Source organism: Eleginops maclovinus, chromosome 1 (genome assembly GCF_036324505.1).
Source record: "Eleginops maclovinus isolate JMC-PN-2008 ecotype Puerto Natales chromosome 1, JC_Emac_rtc_rv5, whole genome shotgun sequence".
NCBI lineage: Eukaryota > Metazoa > Chordata > Actinopteri > Perciformes > Eleginopidae > Eleginops > Eleginops maclovinus.
Genome location: NC_086349.1, coordinates 11,965,938 through 11,976,161, shown reverse-complemented (window position 1 = coordinate 11,976,161; position 10,224 = coordinate 11,965,938). Strand labels below are relative to the sequence as shown.

Genomic DNA, 10,224 nt, shown 5'->3' with positions numbered 1-10,224 from the left:
CTTCAAAATGTGGCACCAGTTATACCTTGGACGAGTTTACAAAATCAAGAGTGTTAAGTCTAAAATAAAGTTGAATGCACTTAAATGGTCTTTAAAATTGGTTTAGTCCTTTGTTACCAGGTAAACAAAAGTGATAAGAGAGTTTCTGTGTCTGTATGTAACGTGGGGTCATCTGTATCAATATACTACTTGCTTCATTGTTATTGATAGTTGATGGACATTGCTTTTGATGAAGTCTCATAAATCTATGGATTTAAACACCAGATGGCGACAAAGAAACATTAGTCTTTACATGATAGGTGAAATATCAGAATCATTTTAAGACCATTTAGCTCAATCAACCAATAGTATTTATAAAATGTTTGATTACTAAGTGAATGAAGGGATACAAGTATTCATAATAAACCTTTTAAAAACAAGTAAATAATGTTTCTTCTTGTCTATTCTTTTGAATCTACATGTACGTACAATTGCTGTTTTGAAACCGAAAAATGTAGGCCTTAGTATCTTGTTTTGCTGTGACCTCCACTAAAATGATTTCATAATCTAAGATGAAGGCCTACACAGTGTGTCCCACCCTGATGTTTTCTGTGTTACCAGTACACTCTGAATAATCATAATGCCAGGGTGTAGAAATGTGAGTTATTTTGCAGTTGTGGTTTTATTTTTCATATCTGCCCTATAAGAAAACTGGGATCATGAATGTATAGTAGAATGGTCATTATGCCAAAAAAGCATCTAAAGTGTAGTGTTTACCAAGGAGGTCTTTTCATGTGATTTTAAGTGCCTCTACTGCCCATAGGTGGATCTCATTTTAGATGGGTGGATCACTTTTTTTTGGATGGTGATGTTGTTCTGAGGGACTAAGAGGCCCAGCTAAAAGAGAGCTCTGTTCGGCACAGAGGAAATGGGCGTGCTCCTTGGAAAATTTGGATGGAGTTGCTGTAAAAATAAGGGGGGTGTGGTAAGTCTGAAAATAGAAGACCACCAGAAGGGACACAACTGAAGTGGTGAAGCTGTGTTTAAGCAGCTCCTAAGATCCGATTGAGAGGAACTGGCAATACTCAGTGTGAGTACATAATTCCTTGAAATTTCATATGACTTCTTTATGTGTTATTAGTTAAAACATAGTTCCAGTTGTGTCATAGTAGTGATTCTTGCATCACATCTCCTAATGGATTCTGAGAGTAGTGCGTAGCAAAAGACTCATGCTTTTATTTGACACATTTTGTTTGCCATACACTATAACTTATTTTAACAAACCGTCACTCATCACGTTGTTGTAACAGTGAATTATATCTTATTCTTGTACAAACGTTTTTTTTTTAATAACCATTACTAAATATTTAAACCAATTGACTCTCATGTGATGGATGGAATCTAGTGTAATGAGATAATTTAACAGTAATTGGGACTTCACCGCCCACCCAAACAGAGATAGAGATAAAGGTCTACAGAGACAATTTATGTCCGTCTGTTTATTTCTCTGTCTTTTTTCTCTTTCATTGCATGTCTCCCCAGTAGGTACAATAGGAAATAGCTTTCTTAAATCCCTGGCTTTTCCTCAGATTTTTATTTCCTCTTAATTTACAAGTAGAGCCTCTTTATTAAATCCAAAACTAAATCAATTGCATACTGTGTACCCTATGCAATATATATATATATATATATATATATATATATATATATATATATATATTCGGAAGGGTGGAGAGGTTATTTGGGTAAATATTTTGAAAAGGTTTAGCTTGCAACAGGCCCCCCCCATTTTCTCTGAGGTTGGCTGTACGATGGCAACACAGAGGCCAGTCAAAGATAAGTTTGAAATAACTCATTGTACCTTTTTTTGAAGCTTGGGCTTTAAAAACAGAGTATACTCTGTTCAGTGACCGACATTTTCCATTTGACTTTTCTGGGCTAAAGAGGAAAGTTCTCTATTTACTGATTTTTACTGCAGAACCAGCAAACAAGTTTAATTGGTCATGAGCAAGCATTTCCATGCCTTCTGTTATGTTTAATGCAGTCTTTCTGGAAGTCTACATTAAAACAGTTGTGTTGGTTTTCGACAGAGTTGAAAATGGCCTACCTGCTTATGTTTGTGACCCTGCTGCATCTCATCACATTGGCAATGCAGTTCATTGCTACCATGGAGAAGGTAATAATCATATCTGGGACTTGATTGTTCACTTTTATTGTATTACCTCATAAATGCAACTTATCCAGCTGAGTGTATCATGTCTATTCTCTTGTTAAAGTCCTGGTGGGTGTGGGATGGCCTGGAGAACTCAGACCTGTGGTACAACTGTAGGTTTGACAACTTCACAGAATCTTGGTTGTGTACATCCTCCAAAGAAACTGGTAACAAACAATGTCATCTTGTATACCTCCACACATGATAAATTTCGACAGGTCAAATCTGAGAAATAACACTTTTTATGTGGTTTCCTTCTCAGATTGGCTCCATGCAGTGCAGATCCTGATGGTTATCTCAGTGGTGTTCTCCTCAATCTCTTTCTTGGTGTTCCTGGGTCAACTTTTCACCATGTCTAAGGGTGGGCTCTTCTACTTCACTGGGCTGTGTCAAGTCTTTGCAGGTAACACTGGAGTGAAACAATGTCCCTCTGACCGCTGTGTGCCTCATGAGACAATTTTAAAGGATGACACTTTTTCTTACAATTCTAAATATCATGGTTGGCAAATAAGCTAAATATTATATATATAAAATGTTTAGGTTAATTTCAACAGTATTATACTTGAGTATTGTGGCTTTGCATACCGCTTTTTTCTGATGAATTGGTTCACGTTTGTGTATTATGATAATGTCCACAATTATACATTTCAATTTAATCAGAGAAAATATGTGATTAAATGATGGTTATACTACTGGTAAACATGTTGGTGATTAAATAGGGGTTTCATCTGAATATATTATTTTGGATAGTGTTATATAAAAAAATGTAAATGCAGAATGCTATATTTATTCTGTTGTTCACTTCCAATTTAATTCAAAAAAATAAAATAAACATATTATTGTCTTTTTTAGGGTTGACTGCCTTTTGTGCAGCTCTCATCTACACATTACACAATAAGGAAATCCTTCAGGACTCCAGAGAACTGACATCAGGACACTTTGGATACTGCTTCATCCTGGCCTGGGTGTGTGTCCCCTTGTTGCTGTGTAGTGGGCTCATATACGTCCACTTGCGCAAGAAAGAATGAACAGAAAAAATATGTTTTCTTTTTCTGTTGGAACAACAGTTGGCTTGACTTCTTGTTAATCAGAAATGCTTTTTCTTCAAGACTCACAAACTCAGAATTGCATATGGTATGATGTTTGCTCAGTCTTCAACTAATGTGATGTTTTTTAATTATATGACAACATGTATATTTTTTCCCCCCGAGGAAATCTTGAATCCTTAATATTAAGTCAATAGGCTAAAATGCCTGACCAAGGAAGATAAATACCAAATCAGTGTTATGTATTTGTATTAGTGTTGTAGGACTTACACGGCATTTGAATTGCTTTTATATTTTTCTAGGCCAAACTGGAAATATATTTTTGTACCTAAAGCTTATGTAGAATATATTTAGTAACAGCTTTCAATAAATTTCACTCTAAGAAACAAAGTGTGTAAAAGTCCATTGCCGGCCGGTTACTACTGATCTGTTTGAATTGTTGTGATAATAAAGTGCTCACTTTAAACCAAATACATCTGTAAAACGCCATTTAGAAATTATTTGAGCAAATGTAGGACATTTGTTTTAAAGTATCATAGTGTTTGTGAAATGTGATTTATACATGTAGGCTTAATGATGTTTTTAAGCCTTTTGTAACAGATTTACCAGCAGAGGGAAAACTAGGCCTACTGACGTGGTTGCCATAGCGACAGTAAACTTTTCTCAACAACTGGCGTTAGCTTCATCAGCTAATTGAAAACTAGCATAATACCGAAGGTGTGTTTTGTGAACCCTTTTTAAAGCCATTTCTCGCTATAATGGAAGCTAGTCATCATGTTTTGGGGACATCATCCAAAATCATTTCCCTTGCTTCAGCCAGAGGAACGGAAAAACTTTGCGAACTTTGTCAAGGAATAGCGCACCTGCAATGCATCAAATGTCGGGTGACCTTTTATTGGTAAGTTCAAACTATCCATCAAAAAATATATTTCATAATGAAACGTCTAAGGCTGTTATATATAGAGCGTCATACTTTCAAATACCACAAAGCAGTAGTGTAAAGTAACTATGTACACTTAGCCTACTCAAGTAGGCCTACTAACTACAATTTTGAGGGATCCTTCACTTTCACTTCACTACATATATTTAATACCTTTAGTTACTTTGCAGATTTGGATTAATAAAGTGAAAAACAATCAACACTAAGAGTTTATTTAAACCTGGAGTCAACATACAAAGTAGATAAAACTAGTTGCACCTTTACCCGCTTTTTGAAAACACTTTAATGCATCAATATGTGATCAAAACGGATAATAGTATTCTGAATGAGCCAATCTGCAGTATTATGAGTACTTTTTCTTTGGTACTTTAAGTACATTTTGATGCTAATACTTTTGTACTTTTACTTAAGTAACATTATGATTGCAGGACTTTAACTTATACTACTACTAATAAGCATTGTGTTCATGGTGTCTGAGTTTGCTCAAACATGTCTACAATTTGAACGCTAGGTGGCAGTGTCAGACATATTGTTTCACAGCACAAATCAACACGTCGGCATGAAGAGCGGTCACGTGACGGTATCGAAGGGGGAGCGGATGAAGGGAGGAACAGCTGGAAATCAAATCACCAAATTCCTCTTTTTTCATGTGACTGAGGGAGGTTCCCTGCATCTGTTCGACTATTTGTGTTGTTGAACTTCAGCTTTGTATTTGATGCATGTAAGCCAATATTACCTTTGGCGTAGGTGGACATCTCCTCGGACTCGTACTACTGATCATAAGATGGTGATCGCTGAAATCCTCATTGGCACAGGATGGGGAGTGAAGAAGAGCACGTGGTGACATCCCTCCCTACTGGGATTTATGTGGAGGGATGATCCACTAAACCCAGTCTCTTAAAGGGGGCTTACAGCCACTTATTGTACTGCTTCCCTCTCAGACTTTAAAATCAACTAAAGTGAGGCACATTTCTGAAATTGAATGGAACGTTAGAAACACACCATTCACTTACCTCAAAACAAAGGATATAGAGGAGGAAACAAGAGTTTTCATTAGAGCTGATCAAATACAGTAAAATTTAACCTATTTGTTCTAAAAATAAAATTTAAAAAAGAAGCTGCGTTTGTATTTATAATTATAATGTTTTATGTCTTTGGAGCAGGTCTCAAGATATGCCTAAATAGATCACAGCAAAGGGGTTGATATAGAATTTCATACATACAGGCCTTAAGTTTAGTTACAGACATCTTAGCTATTGCCTCTCCTCTCCCTCCCCCGTTTCATGCAGGCAAACAGCCTTGGAGCTTTAACATTCGTTCCCCACAGTTGTGTATTGGTATGACCCAGATTGATTCGGCTTGCCCAAAACATTCATAAAACAATCTCCTCTTCAGATAATAACAGGACAAAGTGGAGTGTTGGAAAGCAGTAAGGACATATTGCTTTGACTGCTTTTCAAATGTTGATTATTGTCCTAGAACTAGCTAAATAACTTGGACTGGATGATAGAGCTTCAGAATTGGCAATCAGCAAATATCTTTGTCAATTTTCCGGCCGTAAGGTCCAATAAATCTTCAGTGTCTGACTGTTCGAGCACTCCAGTGTTCTCCTTGGAGTCGAGTCTCGCTCCAAAAGTTACATTACTGGGGTGAAATGTTTAATTCGAGGTCTAATGAGCCAAATCATATCGTGTTGGTGGCAGCTACTATACAAACTAATGTGTGTGGTGACTGTTATTGTTAGGCAGATTGATAAGTAGCCTGTTGTGTAAAGAAATCATTGCAGATACGATACAGTAGAGTAGCCCTGCCTCTGCGGCCTGAGAAGACCCCATGATTTGTGTGTCTGGCTCCCAGTGTAACTGTGGATGTGACGTGGCCAGATCACTGCTCGCTGCTTCTGTCTTAAGTCCAACAAAAACAAACTTGCTGGCATTAACACACATGCTCCTAAGTTAGAAAAACCAAGACAGTTTCCATACAAGTGTGCAGGAGAGGAGAGTCAGATGAACAAAATTACAGACCTGTTATGTAATGGCATACCATTTAGTATGCCCTCTCTGCACTCAGATGTTATTTTCTAAATGGGATAGAAACTCGGTTTTAGCCCTTCAACCAAGTCACAGTATCCTGTATGGAAATATCTCACTGTCAGGGTTAGCTTAGATGGTGCAGCATTAAAACAAAAGGGAAAACCCTGAGAGTTAATGGCACACATTACTGTATCTGTCTGGCGATGTGTGGTGGTGTTAGCCAGTATGATCTACACTTTTAATCCATTCTTACTGAGGCTACTATTCCACATTTCAACACAGTGCCACAGCTCAGTTGTCAGATCACAGGAAGTTCATCTTAAATTGCTTTATGTCTGAGCCAATTTGAACCACATTGTACCCAGAGGAGAGATGAGGACAGTTTACTGAAGGTGGCTGTAAAGACAGAAGACAACTGAAGCCACAAAGCATTTGAGGCATATGATTTTGACAATGGGATACAAAACTAATATTGAAATTGATGTTGAAAGTCAGTGTGGGAACATAAAAATGACTTGAAGTTTTGCAATCTTTTAAATAAATGTATTTCTTATTGCTCAGTGGTGCAGAGCACCAGCAGGCTGACTGGGTGGGGATCCATGAGAGAATCTGTGAAGTACTTGTTAGCATTCGCAGCCCGACACTCTTAAGTCTCCAGGAGGCTGGATGCATTCAAAGACAGCTTAAAAAGGTGAGAATATATACTTAATTTCAGTTGTTCACACTCCTCTTGTTTTAAGATTAAAGATAGTTTACAATAAATGATAAAGTGATAATCCAATTGAGTTTACCAGTAGTAACTGTCAGTAAATAAGAGTGGTTTTAACAAAATGACTGTAGGTTAAAGCTAACCTGACGTGTACCTTGGTTTTGCTTCCTTACCTAGGTGGAGCTGATTGAGGTTTGCAGGTTGGTGGCACTGAGCAAGCTGTCTGAGGGGAAGCACCAGGAAGCTCTACCTGCGGCCCAGTTCTGCATGCGCTGCTCCATAGATGTACATGGCCCCAGATCTGTCCAAATGGTCCCAGCCTACCTGCTTCTAGCTGAGGCTAACATGGGTGAGGAACAACACAGAATGCTTTCTCAAATTGTCTAACTCCTCTTTTCAAAACATGGTGTGACGCGTGACTATGTGCCTATATGTTATATTTAAACACAAATGTATGTTCTTTTCAGGTATGGGTAATCTAGCCCGGGCGGCTGAGCTTCTGTCCCAGGCAGAGTGGGCGGCGTTGAAGAGCTCAGAGCATGCAGTCCACCAACGTCTGCACAGGTGCCTGGGTCACCTCCACACGGCCACTGGAAACCTGGAGGCTGCGCTGTTTAACTTTGCAAATGATGTCAGTGTCATAAGAAGCACGCTAACCATAAATGGCTTTTGTACACTCTCATTGTTTTCCTCTAAGGAAAATGGAAATACTTACTTTTTATGATTGCACCTTGTAAAGAAATCTAATTTTCTTATTTCTTTTAGATATACTTTGCCAGTGAGGAGTATGGTCTGGGTAGCACAGTCACCCATGGGGGATACTTTCTCATGGCTAATGTGTATGCCAAACTCGGGGAGATGCCGATTGTTCGTTCCTTGTACTATGAGGTAACATAAAACAGCTGTGAAAATAATAAGGCAATTTGGCCACAACATTTGCTTATGTGTTTCATGTTTTATATTCTCCTGCTCATATTGAAGGTGGCAAAAACGTGGCACTACCAGCTGTCCAATTTCCTCGAGACCCACATACAAAATGTCCAAAGTCCTGAAAGAGAGTTGGAGACCTGTTACGGTGAGTTTTGTTATCAAATATGCAAAATGTAAAAGTATGATAGAACTATTCAAATGGGTAATACAAATAAAAAAACATCCATCCAAATAGCTCACACTTCAAACACGGTTTAGAATCAGAAAAGGATATTGCCAATCCATTGTATCACTAAAAAAGTCGGGTCAACAAGGCCTATGTTTATCTGAGCTGTCTTGCTGTGCAATCCAAACGCTAAACCCCAGATTTACACAAGTATGCTCAGGGTTGACTAGAGACCATCTCTGGCTGTGCAGCATCCACACCACTACCCTCTATCGCAGCTGCTGCCCTACATATGATGCTAAGCCTGTTAGCTGCAATGTCATTTCCTAGGCTTTCTGGAAGGTTTACCAGGGAAAATTGGGAATGGAAGGAAAAATGCCTACAAAATCTATACAAAAGATGCACGCAGATCAGAACGCATATTGATCTATTGAGATTATACGTTTGAATTTGAATGGTTTCATGGTGTGAAAACGAAAAGACATCTTTTTCTCTATCCATTATTTTTAATCAGATAAAGCCCAGCGAGTTGAAGTGGATGACATGCTAAGAACGATGCTGGAGTTTGAGCAGAATGACTTCAGAAAAGACTCAGCTCAGATTGCACTGGTGGCTCACTGCCTGGCCATGCTGTGGTTCCTAGCGGGCGACTCCCTAAAGGTAAGTCCTCTGCTGACGTCCAGGCATTAAAGGTTCAATTTGACAGAGTGACACAGTCTACCATTTCCTCTTTATGCTCCTACTTTGGAGGGTCGTGCTCAAGATGAGATTATCACTAATTGGTAAGCCGTAAAGATGAGGTGGGAATTAGTGGGAGATAATTTGACCATCTCGTCACTCCAACATCCGCCTTGATTTGGAGTCCCTTGGAAAATGTTAGTGTGTGGGTTAACTGCATCCTGAATGTTGGATGAATGAGTGTATCTCTTGTGTGTCCAGTTCAGGGAACCAGGCAGCAATGGTGAAGTGAATGTGATTCAAGACTTAAAACCACGTCTAAGTAGTAGTCTTGGGCAGGCAGAGATTAGAGATAGGGCAGGATCCTCTGGGTAAGCACATAGGCAACTGAACATACAAACTCTGTAACACAACGATACGTTTATTTGTTTGATAGTTTAACTGTCATTGTTTTATCTTGTGGTGTCATGGGTTAGTACGACTGGATGAAATACAATGGGAGTTCACCAACATTTTTCTTTAAGGTCAAAATACGAAATACACCCCGGTTGCAAGCAGATCCGAAAAAACAATGTTACCCCCTGCTGTTAGATCCCACTTCGAGTGGCAAAATGGCAGCTGTAGGCACAAAGGATCCAGGTTCATTATGCCAGGACGGTGCTTAAGTTAGCTGGCCTAAGTGCAGTACATTTGATCTTTTACAGTAGCATTTTCTGACAGTCTGACACTTAGTCTACTGTTCAGTCCAACGCTCACTTTTTTCTTGATGTTAATTTAACTACAAATAAAAAAATAGGAACTAGGCGGCACAGGAACCTGGGTATTTACAACTGAGAGAGCCGTAGGTTGATGTTTCACCTTTAACACTTGAGAGAAACATACACAATGCTTAGTCCCAGCTGCTTACATTTCCTAGGAAGTGCAGGCATTCCATGGATGCCACTGCAAACCCCAATGAATTCCACATTGTGATGGCATGATTCCATCTGAGCAAGCACGGTAAAGTCAACAATATCAAACAAGTATTTTTTATTGATATTTTCTCCTTGTTCTAAACTGTAAAGGACAGGGTGACAGCATACCACATCAGGTTGTCGGAGGGGTGAATTGGGATACGTTAAGCTGACGCGGTTGCAATCCAATTTTCTGTGATATTATTATATAAGTCAGCTTTACTTCCCCGGAGAGTCTAACAGCTGCAGCGGCTGTGTTTGTTTCCGTTTGTGTTTGTGTGCCAGGCACTGGGATTTGGCAACACCGCCCTGCAGGCCAGCCAGCTGATACCAAACCATGACCTGACAGAGCCCATCCAGGGCCTGCTGCAGCTGCTGCTCACCGCTCGCTAGTCACCATACCTGCCATACCCATCCCTCTGCCTGTGCATCTGCACCACCGGGATATCTGTGTAGCCCTACACCAATCCACCCATGTATAAGTACAAACCCTCTGAATTGGTGACAAATAAAAAAGTTATGAGTACAGAGCTTATGATGTCATTTAGGGTTTATCCAGATGTGTATTGGTATTGTAA

The 10,224-nt window shown here is 39.2% G+C and overlaps 2 protein-coding genes across 2 annotated transcripts; both read left to right on the top strand.

Moving 5' to 3' along the window:
- The first annotated feature begins 887 nt into the window (after positions 1-887).
- On the top strand, positions 888-3,708 carry LOC134870735 (epithelial membrane protein 3-like). Its single transcript, XM_063893152.1, has 5 exons — positions 888-1,069; positions 2,070-2,155; positions 2,256-2,358; positions 2,454-2,594; positions 3,044-3,708. Exons 2-5 carry the CDS (start codon positions 2,078-2,080, stop codon positions 3,217-3,219), a joined length of 498 nt encoding a protein of 165 aa, XP_063749222.1. The 5' UTR covers positions 888-1,069; positions 2,070-2,077; the 3' UTR covers positions 3,220-3,708.
- Positions 3,709-3,894: 186 nt separating this feature from the next.
- zmynd12 (zinc finger, MYND-type containing 12) lies at positions 3,895-10,098 on the top strand. Its single transcript, XM_063893428.1, has 8 exons — positions 3,895-4,135; positions 6,772-6,901; positions 7,097-7,268; positions 7,387-7,550; positions 7,685-7,807; positions 7,901-7,994; positions 8,530-8,675; positions 9,932-10,098. The coding sequence occupies exons 1-8, from the start codon at positions 3,996-3,998 to the stop codon at positions 10,037-10,039; spliced, it is 1,077 nt and encodes a 358-aa protein (XP_063749498.1). The 5' UTR covers positions 3,895-3,995; the 3' UTR covers positions 10,040-10,098.
- The last annotated feature ends 126 nt before the right edge of the window (positions 10,099-10,224 follow it).